Source organism: Bufo bufo, chromosome 4 (genome assembly GCF_905171765.1).
Source record: "Bufo bufo chromosome 4, aBufBuf1.1, whole genome shotgun sequence".
NCBI lineage: Eukaryota > Metazoa > Chordata > Amphibia > Anura > Bufonidae > Bufo > Bufo bufo.
This window is the reverse complement of record NC_053392.1, coordinates 190153703-190181136: the sequence shown is the minus strand read 5'-3', so window position 1 is coordinate 190181136 and position 27434 is coordinate 190153703. Positions and strand designations below refer to the sequence as shown.

The following is a 27434-nucleotide window of genomic DNA, read 5'->3' as shown; positions in this document are numbered from 1 at the left end:
ATGTTTGTTTCTTTTGGCCTGGTCTGAAAGCCTCTGAGACCATATCTTGAGAAAAGAGTAATGAGACCTGTGGGTCCAGCTCTCCAGCTCCGCAAATCTCCATATTTGATTGACTTTGGTAATCCATTGAGCATGATTTAGTGGGTTAAATCTGGAGCCAACGTGGAGGGCTAAACTATTTGGTAGCTGCAATAAGTTGTGTAATTAGATTGGTCTTTGAGGGATGGAAGCCGTGGACTGGCCTCACAATAAAGACAATGTCAGCTGTCAGTTGGAATTGTGGATAAGTTATGTTATGCATGGTCTGTTTTATTTGAGAACCAGAAGGGCATAATCAATGTGAAGGTATGTTCTGACATAAGTGAAGCATCTCAAGAAAGTTTTGCTAGTGGATATGTTATGTGTGTGGAGGGATTCTGGTGTGTCTTGCAGACATACAAAGGGTGAAAATCCATGCGAGTGTTTTTAAAATGTATTGTATTTTAAAAGGGGTCAATGAGATACCCAAGTACATAGGTTTGTAATATCTGTGGAATCACAAAAAAAGTGAAGAAAGGAGATTTTTCCAACCGATGACGCTGTGACAAACAAAGCCCTTTCAAAGTCCATGAGATGTCTTGACTAGAATTGAGCGGACACCTGGATGTTTGGGTTTGACGGTTTCGGCCGAACTTCACAAAAAAGTTCGAGTTCGGGACCCGAACTTGACCCCGAACCCCATTGAAGTCAATGGGGACCCAAACTTTTGAGCACTAAAATGGCTCTAAAAAAGTCATGGAAAGGGCTAGAGGGCTGCAAATGGCAACAGAATGTGGTCAAGAGCATGGTAAGTGCTCTGCAAACAAATGTGGATAGGGAAATGACTTAAAATAACATAAAATACGCAAAAATAAAAAATACTAATCTTGATCTAGGAGGATGAGGTCCATATGGAGTAGAAGGTTGAGGAGGCAGTGGATTTGGCAGTGTAGGTGGAAGCGGCGGTGGAAGAGGGGGAGGTAGCCAACAGTGGTTTTTGGTTTTAATTATTATTTAAATTAGGGTACACCCCAAAAGATTGGGAAAACTAAACTGTGATAACCCCCTCCAGCCGTACTAAACAAACGTTCAGACAATACACTGGCTGCAGGGCAGGCCAGCACCTCCAAGGCGAAAAGGGCAAGCTCAGACCATGTGCCCAATTTGGAGACCCAGAAGTTGAAGGGGACAGACCCATCAGTCAGTACGTGTAGGCGTGTGCACACATACTGCCCCACCATGTTGCACGTCCCCGTGATGTCCACGATCCAATTGGATATCTTCTCTATCAATTTTCGATGTTCTTTTCTGCGGCTACCATGTTGATTACAGTTAATGGCGAATCAGGGTTCCACGCCGGAGAGGGAGCGTGAGAAAGGGATACCACATCCAAGGCAGGTCAATAGCTGGGAAAAAATATTCCAGCTCACCTAACTGTTCTGCATGTAATCCCGGCTCCAGAGGCCCTAGGGAAGTGTTCCCGTGGCAGGCAGAAAGTAGAAAAGGAAGGGTCCCGGAGACAAATAATATCCTCTTTCAGCTCTTCTTTATTGGTTATGGACATCAACAGACATGACCATCAGTTGCACGGCAGGATTGACGCGTTTCGGGTGAGTACCCTTAGTCGTAACAAATTGCTAACTGTGGCCCCTCAATATAAAGGGGTTGAAAGCACTCCTCCTCAAATGGGGAGGAACCGGTTTCAAGCAACATCCGTTGCACCACACCTAGGCACACCTTTTTTGTTTCAGCTTGCATCAATCAGTTTATAATTAGTAGCACACTGTGCGAACCTTTCCCTGACATCTTAACCCCAGGTTGCCCTGTGATTATTTTCAGCAGAAGTCGCACAGTGTGAATACTTCAGTACATAGAAAACATAAATTGTATGTAAAAAAAAAAAAAAAAAAAAACACATTTGATACCAACATTGACATACTAAAACAAATATAAATACAATGGTCCTATGTGTTCGGGCAGGTTCATATTAACAGCCTCCTACTGACACTTTTATAGCAGACTTATCAAAAAATATATATAATGACAGAAAATACATTGTTATATGTCAGTAGGGCTGCAATACCACTGTATTTTCTGTCATTATATATATTTTTTGATAAGTCTGCTATAAAAGTGTCAGTAGGAGGCTGTTAATATGAACCTGCCCGAACACATAGGACCATTGTATTTATATTTGTTTTAGTATGTCAATGTTGGTATCAAATGTGTTTTTTTTTACATACAATTTATGTTTTCTATGTACTGAAGTATTCACACTGTGCGACTTCTGCTGAAAATAATCACAGGGCAACCTGGGGTTAAGATGTCAGGGAAAGGTTCGCACAGTGTGCTACTAATTATAAACTGATTGATGCAAGCTGAAACAAAAAAGGTGTGCCTAGGTGTGGTGCAACGGATGTTGCTTGAAACCGGTTCCTCCCCATTTGAGGAGGAGTGCTTTCAACCCCTTTATATTGAGGGGCCACAGTTAGCAATTTGTTACGACTAAGGGTACTCACCCGAAACGCGTCAATCCTGCCGTGCAACTGATGGTCATGTCTGTTGATGTCCATAACCAATAAAGAAGAGCTGAAAGAGGATATTATTTGTCTCCGGGACCCTTCCTTTTCTACTTTCTGCCAGGTCAATAGCTGCAATGTGATCGAGCGGAAATGTGGGAGAAGTTATTGAAGGAGAAGCATCCAAGTAAAGGAGGGGGCGCGCGGTAATTACCCATTCCCGACTCTGGGAGGTAGTGACGATAAATAACAATACAGGACTCTTAAGGTGCCCTGTAATGGCAATGATTAATAAAAAATTATAGGGAATGTCACTGGGGTATTTTGGACTTGGAAACGTTAGACAGGAGAGGCCCTACTGCCGCTTTCTTGACTCTAGATAACTTCTGCCTGATCGCATGTCCCGTGACATCCACAATCTATTTGGATATCTTCTCTATCAACTTTCAATGTTCTTTTCTGCGCCTACTATTTTGATCACAGTTAGCGGCGAATCAGGGTTCCACGCTGGAGAGAGAGCGTGAGAAAGAGATGCCACATCCAAGGGAGGTCAATGGCTGAAATGTGATCGAGTTGTTAAAGTGGAACAATCGAACGAAAGGAGGTGGCGTGCATCAATTAAAGACGAATTTTCAAAATTTAAGTCCCTGTCACCTATGCAGAACAGGGGTTTTTCATCGCCAAAAATGGGTTAATGTCACCCACCAATGAAACAGACGATTTTTTTTACATTTCGTTCCCTGTCAACTGTGCAGAGCAGGGGTTTATTCACACCAATTGAACAGAAGATTTTACTTGTGCGTGTAGATGGCACAGATCGACCACGTCCTCTCCCTGCAACAGGAGCTCCACCATCAGCACCATGACTGGGGCCACGTCCTTTATTTGACGCTTTCCTCATTCTTTGTGTTCAACCACCAAACTAACAGATGGATTATGTCAGGCGATAATGTAACCGCCAATAGTCAACAATTAAGTTCACTGAGAGTAAGGCAGTGCTGGTGTCATAAAGAGGAAACATTTCTTGAGGTCACACAATTTTATACAATTACTTCACAGTCCCAAAATTTTTTAATTTGTCAACCAACAATGTAACTGCAGTATTGACTGGTTGTATTTGACTGTGACAAATGCAGCAAAGGCCCCAGATGTAGGTTCTTGCCTAAAATGGGTGTTTTTTTTAAAACCAGAATATTATAGCGGTATCTAGCACTAGTCTTTGACTGTGACAAATGCAGCAAAGGCCCCAGATGCAGGGTCTTGCAAAAAATGGGTGTTTTCTAAAACCAGAATATACCAACGGTAAGCCGATATATAACACTTGTATTGGACTGTCAGAAATGCAGCAAAAGCTGCAAATGTATTATCTTGCCCAAAATGTTTTTGGTTTTATTAAACCAGAATATAACAGCAGTATTTAAACTTTGTATTTGACTGTCACAAATGCAACAAAGGCCACAAATGTATTATCTTGCCCTAAATGGGTGTTTTTTTAATACCGGAATATAACAGCGGTATGTAACCTTTATATTTGACTGTGACAAATGCAATAAAGGCCGCAGATATAGGGTCTTGCCCAAAATGGGTGTTTTTTCAAAACCAGAATATAACAGCAGTACAGGGAGTGCAGAATTATTAGGCAAATGAGTATTTTGACCACATCATCCTCTTTATGCATGTTGTCTTACTCCAAGCTGTATAGGCTAAAAAGCCTACTACCAATTAAGCATATTAGGTGATGTGCATCTCTGTAATGAGAAGGGGTGTGGTCTAATGACATCAACAGCCTATATTAGGTGTGCATAATTATTAGGCAACTTCCTTTCCTTTGGCAAAATGGGTCAAAAGAAGGACTTGACAGGCTCAGAAAAGTCAAAAATAGTGAGATATCTTGCAGAGGGATGCAGCACTCTTAAAATTGCAAAGCTTCTGAAGCGTGATCATCGAACAATCAAGCGTTTCCTTCAAAATAGTCAACAGGGTCGCAAGAAGCGTGTGGAAAAACCAAGGCGCAAAATAACTGCCCATGAACTGAGAAAAGTTAAGCGTGCAGCTGCCAAGATGCCACTTGCCACCAGTTTGGCCATATTTCAGAGCTGCAACATCACTGGAGTGCCCAAAAGCACAAGGTGTGCAATACTCAGAGACATGGCCAAGGTAAGAAAGGCTGAAAGACGACCACCACTGAACAAGACACACAAGCTGAAACGTCAAGAATGGGCCAAGAAATATCTCAAGACTGATTTTTCTAAGGTTTTATGGACTGATGAAATGAGAGTGAGTCTTGATGGGCCAGATGGTTGGGCCCGTGGCTGGATTGGTAAAGGGCAGAGAGCTCCAGTCCGACTCAGACGCCAGCAAGGTGGAGGTGGAGTACTGGTTTGGGCTGGTATCATCAAAGATGAGCTTGTAGGGCCTTTTCGGGTTGAGGATACAGTCAAGCTCAACTCCCAGTCCTACTGCCAGTTTCTGGAAGACACCTTCTTCAAGCAGTGGTACAGGAAGAAGTCTGCATCCTTCAAGAAAAACATGATTTTCATGCAGGACAATGCTCCATCACACGCGTCCAAGTACTCCACAGCGTGGCTGGCAAGAAAGGGTATAAAAGAAGAAAATCTAATGACATGGCCTCCTTGTTCACCTGATCTGAACCCCATTGAGAACCTGTGGTCCATCATCAAATGTGAGATTTACAAGGAGGGAAAACAGTACACCTCTCTGAACAGTGTCTGGGAGGCTGTGGTTGCTGCTGCACGCAATGTTGATGGTGAACAGATCAAAACACTGACAGAATCCATGGATGGCAGGCTTTTGAGTGTCCTTGCAAAGAAAGGTGGCTATAATGGTCACTGATTTGTTTTTGTTTTGTTTTTGAATGTCAGAAATGTATATTTGTGAATGTTGAGATGTTATATTGGTTTCACTGGTAAAAATAAATAATTGAAATGGGTATATATTTGTTTTTTGTTAAGTTGCCTAATAATTATGCACAGTAATAGTCACCTGCACACACAGATATCCCCCTAAAATAGCTAAAACTAAAAACAAACTAAAAACTACTTCCAAAAATATTCAGCTTTGATATTAATGAGTTTTTTGGGTTCATTGAGAACATGGTTGTTGTTCAATAATAAAATTAATCCTCAAAAATACAACTTGCCTAATAATTCTGCACTCCCTGTATTTATACTTTGTATTTGACTGTCACAAATGCAACAAGGGCCACAAATGTATTATCTTGCCCAAAATGGGTGTATTTTTTAAAACCGAATATAATAGCACTATATAACGCTTGTATTTGACTGTGCCAAATGCAGCAAAGGCTGCAGATGTAGGGTCTTGCCAAAAATGGGTGTTTTGTTAAACCAAGAATATAATTGTAGTATTTCAAGCTTGCATTTCACTGTGACAAATGCAGCAAAGGCCCCAGATGTAGGGTCTTGCCAAAAATGGGTGTTTTTTTTTAAACCCAGAATATAACCACAGTATTTAAACTTTGTATTTGACAGTCTCAAATGCAACAAAGGCCGCAAATGTATTATCTTGCCCTAAATGGGTGTTTTTTTAATAACAGAATATAACAGCGGTATATAACGCTTGTATTTAAATGTGACAAATGCAGCAAAGGCCCAAGCTGTAGGGACTTGCAAAAAATTTGTGTTTTTTTAAACCAAGAATATAATTGCAGTATTTCAAGCTTGTATTTGACTGTCACAAATGCACATATGCAGTGCTGGTGCACAGAACTTGCATAAAATGGACGCTGACGCCCGCCTAACTAACAGACGGATAAAAGTTTTTTTTCTGTGTCACTGGGCTCAGGGCAGGGTAAAAAAAAATTGTGCACTGCACCCACAAAAAAACCCCGCTGTAGATCACTGAGTTAACAAGCACTTCTGATAAAAGATTCTTTCCTATTCTCTCCCTCACAGCAGCAGCATTCTCTCCCTACACTAATAAGAGCAGAGTGACGTGCAACGCTACGTGACTCTAGATTATATAGAGGCTGGGTCGCATGCTGCACTGGCCAATCACAGCCATGCCATTAGTAGGCATGGCTGTGATGGCGCCTAAGGGCACAAGAGTAAAATGCTTGTTGATTGGCTGCTATGCAGCCTTTTAAAAAGTGCCATTAAATCGCCGAACACCGAACCCGGACCCAAACTTTTACTGAAAAGTTTGGGATCGGGTCCGGGGTACAAAAATCCTAAAGTTCGCTACGAACCTCAACTTTACATTTCGGATTCGCTCAACCATAGTCTTGACCAGCTGTGAGATAAACTTAAAAGGGAACTATTTTTTTCTGAAATGTGTGTAGTGCAGTACTATGTGTGAAAATACGTGAAAGATGAAGATAATCAGTTCAGGGTATACCATGTCATTATAGGAAAGTTTTTTTTTTTCTTTCTTTCTGTTAATACACGGATGAGGTAATGTTTTTATCAAGGCTGTATTTGTGTCAAAGTCCTCAGCTCTGCCACATGACCGTCACTCAGACTCTCCAACTGAGATAGCATCTTATGTGTGGACAGGAAGTCAGCTTCTCCATTTATTCTTATGGAAGCCTTTGTATTAGTCTCATAGGAATGAATAGAGAAACTGCCCTCCTGTTCACTCATAAGATGATGTCTCAGTTGTAGAGTCAAAGTGTTGGTCACATGACACAAATTAGGACCAGAAGTAAGTAAATAACTCACAAATACAGCCTTGATAAAAAAAAATGCTACCTTACCTCTTCCCTGTACTTATAGAAAAAAACTAAAACAAAAAAAAAAACACTTTACTATAATAGAGAACCAGAATGAAGAGGAGAACTAACAAATATAGCCAACAGTAAGAAGTGTCCCTTTTACTACAATTTGCACCATGTAATAGGTTAGAGAATAAACATTTTTGTGGGAGTGCTTCTTAAAGCTTGTTCTGTGCCATGTGTTACAATTTTGAAAATAAAAGGCATGTCTTAGAAAATCACAATATGCTCCATATTTGGGCACAAAATACTGATATACATATATAACACTTATAACATATGAGAATATGCGATAAATTGGTATAATTGTACACATATCTGCTTCCTTAACTTTGCCTTGGCTCAAGATATTCGGAGATGAGTAACTCAAAAAATTTGTATTTTGATTACATTTGCACATTTTTAGAGATTGAGATTCTTTCAAGGAAATTAGTGGAGAGGTAAAGGTGGACACATTTAAATGATGTAGAATATGACATCTTAATTTATGGATATATCATGAATGTTTTCTTTTATGTATTTCACTCATTTTAGGACGTTCAATTTACTGACATCGACTACATGGAAAATAGAAAGGATTTCACTTATGACAAAGAAAAATTTGCAGATCTTCCAAACTTTTCTAACAACCTGCATGCCAATGGTCAAAAATATATCATCATATTGGTGAGTTTAAAGGGGAAGTATATATTACCTTAGATTTTGGGTGTTTTTTTTTTCAAAATTCCATTCAAATTCATCAGCATATATTCTAGTTACTGAGTTTGCCCATCAGGACAATCCCGTTATTCTGCCTGTTTAAACCATATTGACTTCATAGAAGGGGAGGTCCTATATTTTGGACAGCTCTCTATTAGCCACAGGGGAGATCCACCAATAAAGTACAGTGGATATATATGACATGCATTCATTTCAATACCACATATGAGCAACCTGTCTCACAATCCCAGGCAAATCAGTTGTTTTCTGGGGCCTGTCTATTAGCAATTAGATTATTGAGCTTTGACCGTCATGATAAAGGGATTGTATGGTGAGACAGCCCTTCTATGGCAACCTGTATTCTTTGCTAAATGGATTATGAGCATGGAAACCCAGCAGTGAAAAAAGAAAGAAAGAAAGAAAGAAAGAAAGAAAGAAAGAAAGAAAAAGGGTAACATAGTAACATAGTACATAAGGCCGAAAAAAGACATTTGTCCATCCAGTTCGGCCTGTCATCCTGCAAGTTGATCCAGAGGAAGGCAAAAAAAAAAAAAAACAACTCTGTGAGGTAGAAGCCAATTTTCCCCACTTTAGGGGAATACAAAATTCCTTCCCGACTCCAATCAGGCAATCAGAATATCTCCCTGGATCAACGACGCCTCTCTAGTAGCTATAGCCTGTAATATTATTACGCTCCAGAAATACGTCCAGGCCCCTCTTGAATTCCTTTATTGTACTCACCATCACCACCTCCTCAGGCAGAGAGTTCCATAGTCTCACTGCTCTTACCGTAAAGAATCCTCTTCTATGTTTGTGTACAAACCTTCTTTCCTCCAGACGCAGAGGATGTCCCCTCGTCACAGTCACAGTCCTGGGGATAAATAGATGATGGGATAGATCTCTGTACTGACCCCTGATATATTTATACATAGTAATTAGATCTCCCTTCAGTCGTCTTTTTTCTAAAGGAAAGGAAGAGTTTTAGACTGGGGGGTAGACTGGCCATAGACCCTACAGGGAAATTTCTTGGTGGACCAAATCCATGGGGGCTGCACAAGCCCTCTTCACAGCTGCTAGCCGGGTACATAATGATCTAATTATCAATAATTATCAATAATTAACACTCGCAGCTGCAGATGCCCTCCTGAATTCAACTGTACTATTTCAACTTTCCTCAGATCAGGGATAGTGTTGAATACTGTGGTATGACTCCCTGCTCTGTTGTTTACCCTCATAGGTTACTATACAGTATGAGGCAATGTAGAAATAGTGCAGGGACATAGGCATAGGGACAAGGCCTTGGCTATGCACTCAAGTATTATATTATTTTCTTCTTTCCTTGGCTACATGAGGATACTACTGGGGGCCAATATAATGGTAATTACTAGGGGAAGTCTAGGAAGCATGCTGAAGGTATGGCTGGCTTGATGCTGTGGGCCACATCTCACCTTTTAAGAATCCTGATCTGTATCTTAATCAAAGAAAACTGGAGAAGTAGCAGGATAGAAAAATTGTAACTATTGATTGCCACTACAGAATGACACATTCTAGGGCAGAATACTGGGCTACTCTGTGGCATTTGGTTCTGCTAGGATAGTATTTTGTGTTGCTCTATAGTATAGCTGACCCTGCCTACATGTGTAGCCATGCCTTCTGTCAATTTGGACCCACCTACAACATGATGCCACTTTTAGGCTTTTTTCCAGGGCCACTTTAAATTTACAGTCCACCCCCGTTTAATGCTATTCAACTGTCTTGTAATATTTTCAGAATTATTCCTGATCCTAAAGTGATTTATTCAGTTTATAAAATCTATTAGAAAAAATGTTGCTATTAGAGTGAAGGTTAAACTTTTGCAATGTAAACACTAAAGTAAAATATTTCATTACAGGATCCTGCCATCTCCAATCAAAAACTAGTAGGTGATCTACCGTATGAAGCATATGAAAGAGGACAAGCCCTTGGTGTGTGGGTAAATGAGTCTGATGGGCGAACCCCCCTTGTTGGAGAGGTATGTTTTATAAGATTCCAATCTCATATAATAAATACTACTAATAATTTTGCTGCATTTTATCATTAACATCAAATTTCCATTCAATATAATAGGAAACAGGAAGAATATGAAATGTCCCTTTATGTGAGAATCATAAACATAATTATGGTTCCTGTTAAATTTTACTCCATAAATAAGTGATACCATAAACTACGTAGATCGAAGAGCTTGGGACCCACCACAGATGAAATGTCCTGGGTTGAATTATCCCAACCAATCCGCCATACAAATTTTTTCTCATCTCACAGACCAGCTAATGTCCACCTTACTGTCTGTACAGTACTTTATGTTCTTTATCCAATTTCTTATGTAGCAGAACTGAGCCCCTCAAGACACTACAAAGCCATGCAAGTGTTTATTTATCTACTGCTATAAAGGAGAAATATATTGTTGTCAACACCATGAATGAAAAGATCTTCTACTTGGGCCACCTCTCTGCATTCTGTACATGCCAAAGCTAGCCATATACATTAGTCTTGTGTCGGCCAAACCTTTGTGTAGGGAGACTGACTATTCTAGGATAGATGATGTCGTAGAGATAAGGATCAGGAAAATTAATATTTTCATCCAATGCTTTAGTTCTCCTGGGACATAAGCCGTTGCCTCGCCAGAAGTGTCTGGCAGTGGTTCTATCTTTAGTAGCCCACTACATGACATTGGCTTTAATGTAGTTAGTGCACATTCTAGACAAATAAGAAGAATTTGTCTCAGATTGGTGCATTATCTAAAGTTGGCCATACATATTAAATAGAAGTAATAAATTGTCCATACACTATTTACTGCATGCTAGCCAATGCAGTTGTTCAAACTGCTACCAAATGCAACCAAGCGATGGTTGAAAGATCTTTCTAAGAACATTGGGAAACATTTAGATATTTTGGATGCCAGTCTTAAAAGGCCCTGTGCTGGTGGTGGATTTCTGAAGACATGTAGAGGCGCAGGCCTCTACATAACTTCCGCGTATCCACCACTTAATCTAAATGTAAGACAGATGCCTTGCTGCCTTACATTTAGACCATTTTCTTTACCTAAACCAGGTGTAGAAAATGATGAATGAGATGGGCCTGCCAGTCTGTCGCCTTCCCCGCTCACTCCACGGCCACCGGAGTGAGCGGGGAAGACGTTGCAGATTCTGCTGCAACATGGCGTGCAACAGAATCTGCGCCAGATTTATGCCACACAAGTGGTGTATATCTGGTCATAAATAACCCCTATTGTTTCAAAATAAAATCATGAACCATCTTTATGTGAATGAATGATCTTTCATCCGATTATCAGTCGAAAATTTCAAACACAGTTGACTTCTTTTCAGAAGTTGATTATCTTCATACATCGGCTAAAATGATCTGCGTCAAATTTCACCCAACAAATAATCATTTTAATTAAAATTGTACATTTTTATCTTTCAATATATCTTTATTGAGAGTTTTTTCATAAATCCAAAGAATACAGTGATCAAAGGAATCGTACATATCACCCGTACAACGGGTTATATTACATTACTATGCGTTGTTCGCATGTACCATGTGGTATCATGTACTCCAGAGATTGTATCTGTATATCAGGTTGGTATAACATCAGTACAATCCAATAACCATGTCTTACAAAATAAACATGAAAAATGAACAGAGAAACGAGAAAAGAAATAAAGAAAAGGTAAGGCAAGTAGGCAGACTCTTTGTAAAAGACCAAGGCTTCCGAGTGTACATCACAAGCACTAGTTAATACAAGCATATTATCAACTATGTAAACACCATTTGTATTCAAAGGTTATTAGTGACATTCTATTGATCATTGGAATTATCACTCCACTGAGCCCACTCTCTTTCAAATTTGCATACCGCAAAGTTTTTGTGTGCTAACATTTTTTCAAAAGACCTAGTAGTGTCTACTGAATTGATGATTTCCTGTATGGTCGGAATTGTTGAACTTTTCCAGTTCCTAGTTATAGCCAACTTTGTGGCTAGGAATAGATGCATAGCAATGGTCCTAAGATTATATGGGATCTCCGTAATATTAACAAAGAGTAAGGCCAAAGCCGGGTCACTGTTTAGCTCACGGCCCGTTAGCTTTGCAACAAGTTGAAAAATACTAGACCATAAATCTTTTAGCAGAGGGCAGCTCCATAGAATGTGTATAAGGGACCCTCTGCCCCCACATCCTCTCCAGCACAGTGGCTCCAAGCCAGGATAAATGCAACTCAGTTTCAGAGGGGTAAAGTACCATCTAAGTAAAGTTTTTGAGTATGCTTCAAGGTGAGATACACACTTCAGTCGTTTAGTTGCATATGTGATAGCTATAGACCACTGCGCTGGGGGGATATCGCGGCCCAGATCTTGCTCCCATGAGATAATGGGGGTTGTTTTTATAAAGGAGTTTTTGTTGCCTAAGAAAGTATATAGAGGGCGGACTCCCTTCCACTTGGATTGAGTCAAGTTCCATTGGCTCAGGAGTTCCGCATGTGAATGAACCATTAGCATAGGATTAGAAGCTATAAGGTGGCGAACTCTTAAATACTTATAAAAGTCATTTTTATGTAATTTGAACCGTTTTTGCAGATTCTCAAAGGAATCAAGATCCTTTATGTTGAGCAAATCAGCAACCGTTTCCACTCCTTTCTTTTTCCATCCCTCTAGAGAGAGATCAGGAATAAGGTATTGCAACGCCTCTATTGGAGTGATTTTTGCTATGGAAACGGTCGTTCCACGATCGCATCCATGATATCTTTTCCAGGCTTTCAAAGAGGTGGAAAGTAAGTACGGGAGGGATTGTGATGGAATTTCCTTGAAGAGAGAGGCTAACAGTATAGCTTTTAAGTTATGGGTTGGGGCAAGTGTCTGTTCAATGTGGACCCAGTGTTTGGGGTTATCAGCGGACCACCATTCCTTGAGTTGGTGCACTCTAGTGGCAAGATAATAATCATAAATATTTGGAAGATTTAGGCCTCCCACCCTCCTAAACTTGGACATTATTGATTTAGCGATGCGAGGTGGACCCTTCTTCCAAATAAACTTGTTCAGTAATTTGTTAACAGTATTAAAGAAGGAGCTAGGAAGGTCCAATGGGAGAATTCTGAATAAATAAAGAAGCTTAGGGAGCACATGCTGCTGGAAGGCTGCCACTCTACCCAACCATGAAAGCTCTGTTTTCATTATGTTATCCAGTTCTTTCTGGAGATCTAGGAGGAAACTAGGAAAATTTGCTTCATACAATTTTGGGATAGTGGGGGTAAGTTGGACCCCAAGGTATTGAACTCCTGATGTCTGCCAATCCCAAGAGTAGGACTGTTTTAACTGGTTCAGGGTATAATCGGATATAAAAAGGGGGAGGGCTTGAGATTTGCTCTCATTCAACTTATAAAATGACAGAGAGCCATATGTGTGTATGACTTTTTTTAACTCATAAAGGGACACGGCCGGGTTGGTTAGGGAAAGAATTATGTCATCCGCATATAATGAAAGGGTGTGATGCCTATCACCTCTCCGGATTCCTGAGATATTCGCATTTTGTCTGATAGCCTGTGCTAATGGCTCTAGGGATAAGATAAAGATGAGGGGGGACAGGGGGCACCCCTGCCTTGTTCCATTTGAAAGGTTAAAGGGGTCTGACAGTTCCCCATTGGTTAAAACTCGGGCAGCAGGGCCTCTATATAATGCTCCTATAGCTTTGATGACAGCAGCAGGAAATCCCATCTTATGGAGCACCGAGAAGGCAAACGACCAGTTAACTCGGTCGAATGCCTTCTCGGCATCCAGCGTAAGGAAAACAGTGGGTATTCGCAATTTGTTGACTCTATCAAGTAGGTTTAATACTCTTCTAGAGTTGTCAGTGATTTGTCTACCCACAACAAAACCCACTTGGTCAGGGGCAATTAGGGCCGGGATAATCTCCGCCAACCTGTTCGCTAGTAATTTGGCATAGATTTTCAGGTCAGTATTGAGGAGGGAAATAGGCCGAAAATTTTGGGGGACAGTTGACTCTTTGCCAGGCTTTGGCAGAGTGACAATAGTGGCCTCTAGCATCTCTCTAGGCATAAGACCCTCCGACATAGTTCTCACTAGGGATGAGTGTAGGTGCGGACCTAGGATCTCCGAGAAAAGTTTATAATAGGAGTTAGACAGGCCATCCGGGCCAGGACTCTTGTTATGGGGTAATTGCTTGATAATACGCAGTATTTCCTCTAGTGTGATGGGTAGACAGATTTTTGTTTTTTGTTCTTCAGACATGGAATGCAATGAGAGGGAGTCAAGGAATTTATCTATGTCCTGATCAGAAGGTGGAACCACCTCCTTGTTGTCAGCTAAATTATATAATTGTGAGTAAAAGGACATGAAACTGTTTGCAATTCCTTTCGGGTCATATATTTTATGGGTTTTTGAGGGGTTCCAGAGAAAGGCGATCCGTGAATTTTGGGACTTAGATTTGATTCTATTGGCTAGTAATTTCCCAGCCTTATTTGCTTGTGAATAATACATAGCTTTCACTTTTTTCAGAGACATTTCATATTTATGCAGCATGTGCTCCCTAAGCTGAGCCCTGAGAGAGCAAAGCTCCTCCGAGTGTCCAACGTTGGGTGATGCTTTATTCAGAATCTCAAGTGCTCGAATTTTGTTCAGTAGATAAGTAGTGAGGTGCTCTCTTTTCTTTTTAACTCTGTACCCGAGCTTAATAAAAATGCCCCTAATATAGGCCTTGTGTGCTAACCAGGTGATAGATGGATTGTCTACTGAATTAACATTATTCTGGAAATATTCAGACAGTGCGGTTTTTACCTCTAGCTGGCAATCTAGGTCAGCCAGTAGATATTCATTTATTCTCCAAGTCGGGTTCGGTGGGCGGCTATATTGTTCTAAGATTTTCACTGAAATGGGTGCATGGTCTGACCATGATATAGTTCCTATCTCAGAACTTGTGATAGACAGGAGTGAAGCTCTGTCTACCAGCACAAGATCTATGCGGGAATATGACAAATGTGCGGGAGAGAAATAGGTATAATCACGTTCCAGAGCGTGATGTAGGCGCCAAACATCGTATAAGGCCATTTTAGAGAGTATGCCCATTAGTGTATTAGAGTTCCTTCTTGTGAGGGAGGATGAGTCTACAGATATATCTGGAATTACATTAAAATCTCCGCAAATAAGGACCCTTCCTTGTTGAATGGATTGGACCTTATTCAGGAGCTTTTGAAGGAAGCGTTGAGGGTGCGTGTTGGGTGCATAGAGACTTACCAAGGTGTGTAAGACGTTATTCAGATAACATATGAGGATAATATACCGCCCACCGGAGTCGACAATAGAGGATACCGCAGAATACGCCACCGTGTTTTTGATTGCTAGCAGCACTCCTCTTTTCTTCTTGGTGCAGTGAGCCTGGAGAATAACTGGGAAACATCTATGTTTAATGCGGTCAGCATCGGCAGCTAAAATATGTGTCTCCTGGGCACAGAAAATGTCAAACTGCAGGGAGAGGGCCTCCCTCCACATCAGGTTGCGCTTGTAAGGGCTATTTAGCCCCCTAACGTTTAAAGTGCTAAGTTTTAGTACCATTAATAATCAACAAAGCTTTTGGCGCAAAAAATATATCCCGATGCGGAGGGAGGCACAACCCCAGCAGCCAAGGATGCACACCAATAAGTATAGCATAACATAGGATTCTGCCTAGAACATAAAAAAGGGTGAAAAACAAAAAGTAAGACAAGAACAGTGACTGGGAGGTCACAACATACAATAAGGCACTGATTTGCGCCTTAGCACTTGTTGGGGAAAAAGTCCTGCCAAAAGCCAGAACAGAGGCTAATAGGACTGCTGCTCCATAACATTAGAAGCAGAAAGGATGTCCCCTTTAATGCGTTTTCTTGCGTCGTCTATTCTCCACCACTTGCCAATCCCCATAACTATGGTGATGCCTAGGAACATCAGGATTATGTGTAGGTTCCACTGTAATGTTCCATGAGGCGAGAGTTGCTTTTCCCTCAGCTACTGAACGGATCACTACCATTGAGCCCTCTTTGTGAATTAGAAGCTTAACTGGAAAGCCCCATCTATAAGCGATGGAGTGTGCTCTCAGGGCAGAAGTGATAGGGGCCAGGTTCCTTCTGAGCTGTAGCGTTGCTGCTGAGAGGTCCACGAATAATTTCACCCCCTCATATGGGGCCGGGAGAGTCCCAATTTTTCTTGCGGCCATAAGGAGTTGCTCCTTAATATGGAAAAAATGCACCCTTGCTAGCACATCTCTTGGAACATCATCCGGCAGGTGCTTAGGCTTGACAATCCTGTGCGCCCTGTCGATTATCAAATAATTTTCAGAGCTATTAGGCAGGAGCAAGCGAATTAACTTCTGAATATATTCTGCTAATTCAGACCCGGTTATATCTTCTGGAACCCCCCGCATTTTGAGGTTGTTCCGGCGGGAACGGTCCTCTAAGTCCGCAATCTTGGCTTTAAGTTGAGTGACTTCATCAGAGAGGAGCTCATGAGAATCAATTAAAGTGTTATGGGAAGAGGTAAATTCGCCCATCTTCGTCTCCACATGTACCATCTTATCCCCCAGCTCTGTTACTGTAGCCTGGATCGGGACTAATGATTTTGCTATTTGTGCAGTGATAGAATGGTGAAATGCTAAAAGCATGTCCTTTAGTAAAGTCCCAGAGGCTGGTTGGTCTGACGTCTGCAGACTCTGTAATGCCTCATGTATAGATGGAGAACCCGTCGGACCCCCAGATGGAGAGGTACACTCACCGGAGTTGCTGGGGCCTCGATATCGTGGCCGCTGTTTGTCAGGGCTGGCCGTCGGTGAGGTCTGAGTGATGGCGTTCTCAGGATGCTCGGGAAGGTCTTCCCCCATCATTCTTTGCCCTCCGTGTGAGGCTACTGCTGAAGGGGATTCCACAGGAGAGGTGCTGGATGGAATGTGCTGTTGCTGGAGACCGGACGGAGAGCGCGATCCTGATGAAGAGGAAGGGCTGGAGCCCGGTGTGCTGCGCGCTTCTTCTCCGCCGGCGCCATCTTTGATCTTCTCCTGGGTAAAGAAAAAGTTTAATTTGCCCTGTTGTTTCAGGCTCTTCTTGCCTCTAGTCATCATGGAGGCATACAGGAGCTTGGAGAGAGAAACGGGCGGCACTTTGGTGGATATGGCTAGGGTTTAGCAGGTCTGTAACGCTGTAATGGAGCAGGAGCTCAAGTTCATGCGTCCATCTCCCTCGGCTGCTTGGCCACGCCCCCAAAATTGTACATTTTTATCATCTTTAGGCTAGTTGCACACGACCGTTGTGTGTTTTGCGGTCCGCAAATTGCAGATCCGCAAAACACGGGTGGCATCCGTGTGCGTTCTGCAATTTGTGGAACGGCACGGACAGCCTATTCTTGTTTTGCGGACAAGAATAGGGCATGTTATATTTTTTGGGCGGACCATGGAACGGAGCAACGGATGCGGACAGCACACGGAATGCTGTACGCATCTTTTGGGCCCCATTGAAGTGAATGGGTCCGCACCCAAGCCGCAAAAACTGCGGCTCGGATGCGGACCAAAACAACGGTCGTGTGCATAAGGCCTTAGACTAAGAGGTATGGGTAACTTTATGTTTTAGCAAATTGCAATACTGAAGGTTGGATACTCAAAAAATGTCCTATTTTAATTTAGAGAAATAAAATGGACTAGATTTTTGGTGTCCAATTGTGGGGCGATTGAATTTTCATATGGAGGAAAAATAATTTAGAAATGAACTTTTACGATTAGAGTAGTCAAATAATGGATTTCCCTACTAGAAAAGAAGTACAATGGTAGTATTCAAGCAAGGTCAAGATGTTTATCTAATGATACTGGCATTGAGGGTTATAACCAAATAGCAACAAATAGCTTATATTTAATCCAATAAAACTTAAATAATAGACCTAAGTCTTATTTCAGTTTAAATAACTGTGTAACAAATTACTTAATGTCTAAAGGTCCTTTTACCAGGACAGTTATAGGGAAGGAGCATTCCTAGGAATGTTTGTGAGTTTTGTGACCAATTACTGCCATCTATAAAGATGTCACCTATCACACCATGAACAAGCAAAAGGTTATTCATGGGGAGAAAGCATTGCTGGTGAGGTCACCTAAACTATTGCTTTGAGACAGTGTGTTGCCCTGTATAATTAGTGACCTGCTACCCAGAAACAATGAATCTATATGGAGGTGAGCAATCACAGAGCAAAGACAAATTCATAGGGTTTTAGTGAGAAATGAAGCAATAATTTTAAATGTGAAGTGAACAAATCTCCATCACTCCATAAGTATTTGTAATTTAAAACATAAGTTAATGCTGTAAATGTTAGTGTTTCGAGGTTGGCACATGTAACAAAAGTAGGATTTCATATGTGAGACCATCAAACATGTAATTATTTGTTGCATTTTAGGTCTGGCCTGGAGTTACTGTTTTTCCTGATTATACTAATGATGAGTGTACAAAGTGGTGGGTGAATGAATGCCTGGAATTTTATAAGCAAGTCAATTATGATGGAATTTGGATTGTAAGTAAAATATTTTTATATTAAAAAATTTCAGCATTCTATTGCAAATAGATCACAGACAATACCTTTATGTACCGTACACTGAAACAAACTGATGTCTTTTTATGATGTCAAAGTAATAACAAAACTAGCTACTGGTAGATTACACAAGATGCATAAACCTTTTATTACAAATACAGATGTAGCCAAGATCAAATTGCATCTGTACTTAAGATTGTGATATTCATTTGGCAGATCAGATGAAATAATATTTGCTTTGCTTATTCAATTATAAGCAACTGACTACTGTAGACTTAGGCAACTTTCACACCTGCGTTCGGTGCGGATCTGTCTTGTATCTGCACAGACGGATCCGCACCGATAATGCAAATGCTTGTATCCGTTCAGAACTTATTCTTTCAAAAAAAAGTCAAAACGGATCCGTCCTAACTTACATTGAAAGTCAATGGGGGACGGATCAGTTTTCAATTGCACCATATTGTGTCAGTGAAAATGGATTCGTCCCCATTGACTTACATTGTAAGTCAGGACAGATCCGTTTGGCTGCGCATAGTCAGGCGGACCCCAAAACGCTGCAAGCTGCATTTTGGTGTCCGGCTCCAGAGCGGAATGGAGACTGAACGGAGGCAAACTGATGCATTCTGAGAGGATCCTTATCCATTGAGAATGCATTGGGGCTGAACTGATCCGTTTTGGGCCGCTTGTGAGAGCCCTGAAACGGATCTCACAAGCGGACCCATAAACGCCAGTGTGACAGTAGCCTTACAAATAAATATTACAGAATAAATAATGGAACCCCCTGGTTCAAGAAAAATAAATAAAAATTTAAATAACATTGACTGGGAAATTAACAGAATGCATTCCTGTAGATCTTGTTTTCACCTTTTCAGCTGAAGGGCCACCTTCTGTCATCCAAGATGGCTGCACAGCTTCTCAGACTACCTGATGTACACGCTGCATCAGTAGTCCAAGAAATGTCCTGCTTGTACAGCCTTGCTTTGGATTGGCCAGCACAGCTCACATGTATTGAACTACTGAATGCACAGTTTGCATCAGGTAGTCTAAGAATTGGTTTGACCATCTTGGATAGCAGAAGAAGACCCCCCAAATCTGTGGATTTGCAACTGAAAAGATGAAAAGGAGGGCACCAGATAAGTATTCTTTTCATTCCCTACTCAATGTGATTATTTATTTTTTCTTGAAATGGGTGTTCAATTTTAGTGTCGAGCGAATCGAACTTCGGATCATAGATCCAAAGTGAATTCTTTCAAAACTTTGTTTTAATGCTGTTCGGAGATTTATACGTTATTACCAAAGTCTCATAGGACTTTGGCGAATAACTGCGGACTTTGATTTTAGAACTTGAAAACCATTTTAAAATTTGGATCCGAAGTCAGCTTCAGTATCGAGGTACCAGTCGGTACTGAAGCCGACTTCGGATTCCTGTTTTAAAATGGTTTTCAAGTTTAAAAATCAGATGCCAAAGTTATTCACGAAGTCTCATGATAACGAACTTCACTTCGCCGGAGGCCATAAATTTTTATGCTGTGCGGACACAATCCTCCATACAGCATTGAAAAATGAAATTTTGTGTGAATCAACTTTGGATCTATGATCCAAAGCTTGATTCAATCAACACTAGTTGCTTTAAATTCAGCCATACACTTGTGATAGATGTCCAAACAAGCTCATTTGGCTGACAGCTTTCTCTCCTGATTCACAGTGCACATGTATACTTAACATGGCCAAGCATGCATGCGCTGGGGATGGGAGTGGGGAGAAAGTTGCTGCTTGATACCTCTGGTGCTGGCTTTTCTCTTCTCCTTGTTCCCCCAACATCAGCTGTCAGGAGAGATTCATGAGGCCCTCATACACATCAGATGGTCTGCTTATTCAGTCTCAATTGCCTGATTCAGCCACCATACATTTATTGTGTAGGGCCAGCTTAAAGTTGGCTGCACTAACTGATTTTAGCAGGGTCAGCCTAATAATATAGGGACAGCCTAATAGTATACCAATGTCTGTCGTTGAGGAGAAAAAAAATATGTTGGAAGAACAACCTGGAATTCAACATGCTCCGATACATACAGTATGTATATTGCTCAACAGGGACAAAATTACATACTAGAGGTCTCCCTACTGAGACAGAGATGTATAATAAGCCTACCTAAGCATGGATGCCTATGGCACAGATCAGAGGAGCATCTATGCCAGGGATCAGCAACCTTCGTCACTCCAGCTGCTGTGAAACTACAACTGCCAGCATGCACATTTTTACTTAATTGTTCTTGTAACTCCCGTAGAAGTGAAAGGTGGATTCTGGAAGTTGCAGTTTCAGAACAGCTAGAGTGCTGAAGGTTTCCGATCCCCGATCTATGCCATAAACAGAAAGACAATAATTATCTTATGCGAATGAACCTTATAATTTTCACTATGATTTTGACTCTAAAAGTTTGCAGTACTATGGACATTTATGAGCTCATATATATTTGAGAATAATCTTAACAATATGTTAACAGGATATGAATGAGGTCTCCAGCTTTGTCAAAGGATCACAAAAGGGATGTTCTTCTAACAATTTGAACTATCCTCCATACACACCTGGTAAGACATTTAAAATAAGGGTCCCCTTACGCACAAAGATAAATTTGTAAAATGAGTGTGACTAAGTCATTAAAGGGGTTTACTAGAGATGATCAAATCAATTCTAAACTAATCAAATTCAACCTGAATTTTCAAAAATTGTGGGAATTTGGACCAAGTCTGAATCAGATTTTTTGCTCATTCGATTTTTGGCAAATTTCTCAACCAGCTTTGTAGCTCAGAAGACAGGAAAAAACGGCTTCACACAGAAATACACACTGGTGGGCATTTGCTTCCAAAATGTGAACATTTTTAGAGCATTTTGTATTACCAGTACCCATGTATTTACCCATTTCTATATATATAAAAAAAAACACCCATAATAAAAATGCCTCCACATATTATCAAATATACTTTATTAAATCATTATTAAAAACATAAATAATACATAAACCACAATTGGCGACAACCAGAAATCCAAACGAGGGCATGGAGGGTGCCGCAACATCAGCTATGCCGAATCCATATGTCATAGGTGAATCGAATGCACAATAAGGCCCAACACAAGCATTATTCATATAAGGCTCAAAATATGAAGACCCAATTCAGTAACTTAGTATCGTATTAAAAAAAGAAGCAGACATACATGGATTACCAACCGATATGGCAACACTCCCTCCAAACGCTGTTTCGCCCTAAGGCTTCTTTGGGGGATAGCCTCTGAAGAAGAAGCCTTAGGGCAAAACGGAGTTGGGAGGAGGGCACCACCATATCTGAAAATATCTGAGTGAGCGCTACATATGTTAATGTCATAAGAAACAGTGGCTTGTTATGCACAAACATCCCAAAATTATGCCTTAACAGGGGGGAGGGGGGGCAGAATGCGAGCCCATATTTATACACGCAATTGTATACATTGTCCTACCAAATTATTACCGGACAGAAAGAATCGCAAAAAATTGCCGACCCACAAGGAGCCTAAACTGTCACCAAAAAATCTGTACAAAAAAAATCTGCATAGTAAACATAAATAAACTTTATTAACAATTTAAAATTACATACATGATGGTAAAAGAGGCAGCACAAAGGTGGAACACAAAGGAGAGGAATATGACCCAAGGAGGGGCTGGGAGGTTAGCACACCAGACTTCAGGGAAAATTATAATGTGTACTCAGATGCTGGTCACCAAGAAACCTCAGAACAATAAGCCCCAAACACAAGGAGATGGAGGCAAATGTGAGGATGAACAGACTTGGTGCTTTAAAAGGAAAAAGATAAAGCATACCCTGAGTGGTGTGTTGATCTCTCAGCCACCTCCCGACCCAACGCCGTTTCGCCAGTGATCTGGCTTCTTCCGGGGATGTGAGAAAATGGACAAACCCTCCCCAAATATACTGCCCACACAGGTGTGTGAAGGGATTAATTAAAAGCTTTGGTAACACCCTAATCAGTAAACATGGAGCTTTAAATCTGGTGGACCAATGAGCGATGTCAAGTGCCCAGAATAGGGACGGAACAAAGCTGACACGGCGGTCACGTTACGCAGCACATGACCGCGACGTCAGGACACCATAGGAAATGTCATCAATCCAGGCCAGTCTGCAGCCAATAAGAACATGCTGGGGGAGGAGACGGCGAAGCAGGAGCGCCATGTGACGAGACCACATGACTGCGCCGTCACAGACCCGACCTAACCACGCCTCACCAGGGGCGGGACGGGTGTGACGCGGCGGTCACGCGATGAGGCACATGACACAGCGGCCGACGCCTCCCCCTCGGCCAGGCAACCGATCGGCTTGCAGAGAGGCAGAGGGGGCGGGATAATCATGACGTTGGATCGCATACAAGCGGCCAAAGCCACATTCAGATAATTTTGTAAGTAATAAATACAAAGAAGTGCATCCGATCAGACAAATAAGAATAAGAAAATTAATAACCAAATATCAAGATCACGATTTTCGCATATCAGACTAAAAGATGAAAGAATACATTCATAATTACATAAATAGATAAATAAATAAAGACAGCCGGGTGGTAGTGCAAAATTGCACTAATAACATATACAATATTATTCCATCACAGTGTAGTTATGAGGACAGTACATAAATAAATAATGATAATTAGTGCCAATGCTTAATCGGAGGCACTATAAAGTGCAACTTGCAAGAACATATGTATAGAGGACTGTTACATATTGTCAGCTTGACAACATATAAGTCCAAGCGCTACGCGTGGTGTGTATAGGACATCTGCACATGATAGAGTACTGAATATAAAAGATTTTACCATCATGTATGTAATTTTACATTGTTAATAAAGTTTATTTATGTTTACTATGCAAAGTTTTTTGTGCTTGTATACATTATCCGAAGAAACAGGCTTGTTCTGATTGAGCCTGGAAAAATCTTCCTTTTTAAGGAGCAAAGAAAGATTTTTAAGGAGCAATACAGTGTGTATAAAGAAAAGATAGGGTAATAGTGGTATGTGGCTGCAATAGTAGCGGAAGCAATAGTAGCACAGCATGGAACAGACAAAGTAGTAGATGTGCACGCAGCTGTTTAAGGAAATAGCAGTAATAACTAGGAATGAGTGGACCCCTGGATGTTCGGGTCGCCAGGTACGGCAGAATTTCGGGTCAAAGATCGGGTTGGGGACCCGAACTTGACCCAAAGTCGAACGCGAACCCGAACACCATTGAAGTCAATGGGGACTTTGGTGCACTAAAATGTCTGTAAAATAGTCGTAGTAAGGGCTAGAGTGCTGAAAAAGGAAGCAAAATGGGGGTAAGAGCAGGACAGGTGCCCTGCAAACAAATGTGGATAGGGAAATGACTTAAAATAACATAGAATATAAAAAATAAAGAATAATAATCTTGAACTAGGAGGTGGACGTCAAAGTGGAGTAGGAGGTTGAGGAGGCGGTGGACATGGCCGGTGTAGGTAAAAGTGGTGGTGGAGGAGGAGGTAGCCAACACTGTATTTTATTTTCATTTTTTTTCTCCTTTATTTATTTATTTATTTTCTATAAATTTGGGAAGACCCCAAAACATTTGGAAATAGAAAAGAGAATGTAAAGAAAAAGTGCTCTGGAGTATAACAATGGCTGTGTGCGGCAGGTATACTTGTCTACTCAGCACAAGGTATGGACAAGTCCTGTGGGATCCATGCTTGGTTCATTTTAATGAACGTGAGCTTGTCCACGTTGGCTGTGGACAGGCAGCTGTGCTTGTCTGTGATTACCCCCCCTGCAGTGCCAAACACACATTCAGACAATACAATTGGCGTAAAGGGCAAGCTCAGGCCATGTGCCCAATTTGGAGACCCAGAAGTTGAATTGGGCAGACCCATCAGTCAGTACGTGTAGGCATGTACACACGTACTGTTCCACCATGTTGCTGAAATGCTGCCTCCTGCTAAGATGTTCCGTATCAGCTTGTTATGCTGGTTGTTGTGGCGACGTGGCATGCTGACAAAGCTTTTCCACATTTTGGCCATGCTAATTCTCCCTTCTGAGGTGCTGGCGGTGCCCCAGCTTTATTGGCGACTACTTTCTCCTTCTTCTCTGCCTTCGCCTTGTGCTTCCACTGAACCCCCACTGTCAGGTTTGAATGTCATCAGCATGGCGTCTACCAGTGTGCACTTGTACTCGCGCATCTTTCGATCATGCTCCAGTGAAGGAATTAAGGACATCACGTTGTCCTTGTAGCTGGGATCCAGCAGGGTGACCACCCAGTAATCAGCACTGGTTAGAATGTGGGCAACTTGGCAGTCGTTGCACAGGCACTGCAGCATGTAGTCGGTCATGTGTGCCAGGCTGCCAAGAGGCAACGACAAGCTGTCCTCTGTGGGTGGTGTATTGTCTGTGTCCTCTGTAACCCCCCAGCCATGCTCCATTGATGCCCATAAGCTGCTTTGGGTGCCACCCTGCTGTGAACACGGTTTCTCCTCCTCATAGTCCCACTCCTCATCCTCATCCTGCAGAACTGTGCCCTGGCTGGACAGTTGTGTACCTATTCTCTGCTGGTGCAAGAACCCACCCTCTGAGCCACTTGTGAATGACTGGCCTGATAACCCTGGAAATGATCCCTTTTCTTATTCCTCTTCCCCCAGTTCCACATCCTCTTCCATCATCGCCCGTAGTGTTTTTTTCAAGGAGACCTAGAAGTGGGATAGTAATGCTGAGAACTGCGTCATCGGCACTGGCCATGTTGTTGGAGTACTCAAAACAGTGCAACATGGCACACACGTCCCGCATGGAGGCCCACTCATTGGTGGTGAAGTGGTGCTGTTCCGCAGAGTTACTCACCCGTGCGTGCTGCTGCTCACACTGACTCTCCAGGATGTGCAAGGTGGAGTTCCACCTTGTGGGTACATTGCATTTGAGGCGGTGAGCGGGAAGGCCGAAGTTACTCTGCATCGCAAACAGGCGAGCAGCAGCAGGGTGAGAATGCCGAAAGCGCGCACAGATGGCCCACACTTTCTGCAGCAGCTCTGACATATTGGGGTATTTTTTCAGGAACCTCCACATCACCAAATTCAGCACATGCACCAGGCAAGAAATGTGCGTTAAACTGGCTATCCCCAGAGCTGCTACGAGATTTTGCCCATTATCGCACACCACCAGGCCAGGCTTGAAGGCTCAGTGGCACTAACCACTCATTGGTCTGTTGTTCCATGCCCATCCACAGCTCCTGCGCGGTGTGGGTTTTTTCCCCCAAACAGATTAGTTTCAAAACAGCCTGCTGTCATTTCCCCCTGGCTGTGCTGAAGTTGGTGGTGAAGGTGTTACGCTGAAAGAATGAGGAGAAGGTAGAGGAGGAAGCGGGTAGAGGAGGCAACAGGAGACAGCGAGAAATGTCCTGCAATCCTTGGTGGTGGTAGGACATGCGCCAAACTGCTATCTGCCTCAGGCCCAGCCGCCACTGCATTTGCCCAGTATGCAGTTAGGGAGATATAACGTCCCTGCCCGTGCTTACTGGTCGACGTATCGGTAGTTATGTGAACCTTGCCACAGATGGTGTTGCACAGTGCACACCTGATTTTGTCCACCACTTGGTTGTTCAGGGCAGGGATGGCTCACCTGGAAAAGTAGTAGTGGCTGGGATCCACATACTGTGGGACAGCCACCGCCAAAAGGTTTTTAAAAGTCTCTGTCTCCACCAGACGGAATTACAGCATTTCAAAGGCCAGGAATTTTAAAATGCTGGCATTCAGGGCCAGGAATCGCGGCTGGGTAGGGGGGTACTTCCTCTTTCGCTCCAGTGGTTGGGGGATGGACAGCTGTGGACTTGCTGGGTGACGGTGGTGGAGGTAGTGGTGTTGCTGCCACATCCTCTGTTTGCGAGGTAGCAGAAGCCATGCAATTCCAAAGGGGGAGGAAGAGGCCGAAACCACAGCAGAAGAGGGAGCAAGAGGATCCTGAGATCTTTTGTGGTTTTTCAGGTGTGTACTCCATTGTAGCTCATGCTTTGCATTTAGATGCCTGGTCATGCAGGTGGTGCTCAGGTTTAGAGCATTTATGCCTCACTTCAGTCTCTGATTGCACAGCGTGCAAACCACTAGCGTCTTGTCATCAGCACATTGTCTGAAGAATGCCAGGGAAATCCTTGGAGCTGGCTTTGGTGTGCCCAGTCCCTGTGTGAGGTGGACAGTAGCAGGCATACTGGCTAGGGGAAGGCCACTCTGCTTTTGCACCCTGCTCCCTCTTTTGGTGTGCGGCTGGCGCTATGTGACCACCACCTCCTCCTACTCCGAACTGCACACATCACTCGCGTGACCTTGATTCCATGTGGAGTCTAGGACCCTGTAAAAGATTGTAGGTGAAGTCTGCTGGTGAGCTGACCCTATAAAACATTATATGCGATGGCCTGCTGGTGAGCTGACCCTGTAAAAGATTTGCGGTGCAGGCCTGCTGGTGAGCTGACCCTGTAAAAGATTTTAGGTGCGGGCCTGCTGGTGAGCTGACCCTGTAAAAGATTGTAAGTGAGGGCCTGCTGGTGAGCTGACCCTGTAAAATATTTATGTGAGGGCCTACAGGTGAGCTGATCCTCAAAAAAATTATATGTGAGGGCCTGCTGGTGAGCTTACCCTCTAAAAGGTTATAGGTGAGGGCCTGCAGGTGAGGTGACCCTCTAAAACATTAGATGTGAGGGCCTTCAGGTGAGTTGACACTGTAAAAGATTGTAGGTGAAGGCCAACTGGTGAGCTGACCCTCTAAAAAATTATATGCGAGGGTCTGCTGGTGAGCTGACCCTGTAAAAGATTTTAGGTGCGGGCCTGCTGGTGAGCTGACCCTGTAAAAC

General features: G+C 42.4%; 1 protein-coding gene across 1 annotated transcript in view; it reads left to right on the top strand.

The window, feature by feature from the left end:
* SI (sucrase-isomaltase) overlaps nucleotides 1-27434 on the top strand; it is a 359277-nt gene that overhangs the window by 170257 nt on the left and 161586 nt on the right. Inside the window, exons 12-15 of the mRNA XM_040428175.1 lie at nucleotides 7822-7953; nucleotides 9878-9997; nucleotides 18436-18549; nucleotides 21069-21153. Of these exons, the coding sequence (XP_040284109.1) occupies nucleotides 7822-7953; nucleotides 9878-9997; nucleotides 18436-18549; nucleotides 21069-21153 (451 nt within the window). The remainder of the gene's footprint in view (nucleotides 1-7821; nucleotides 7954-9877; nucleotides 9998-18435; nucleotides 18550-21068; nucleotides 21154-27434) is intronic.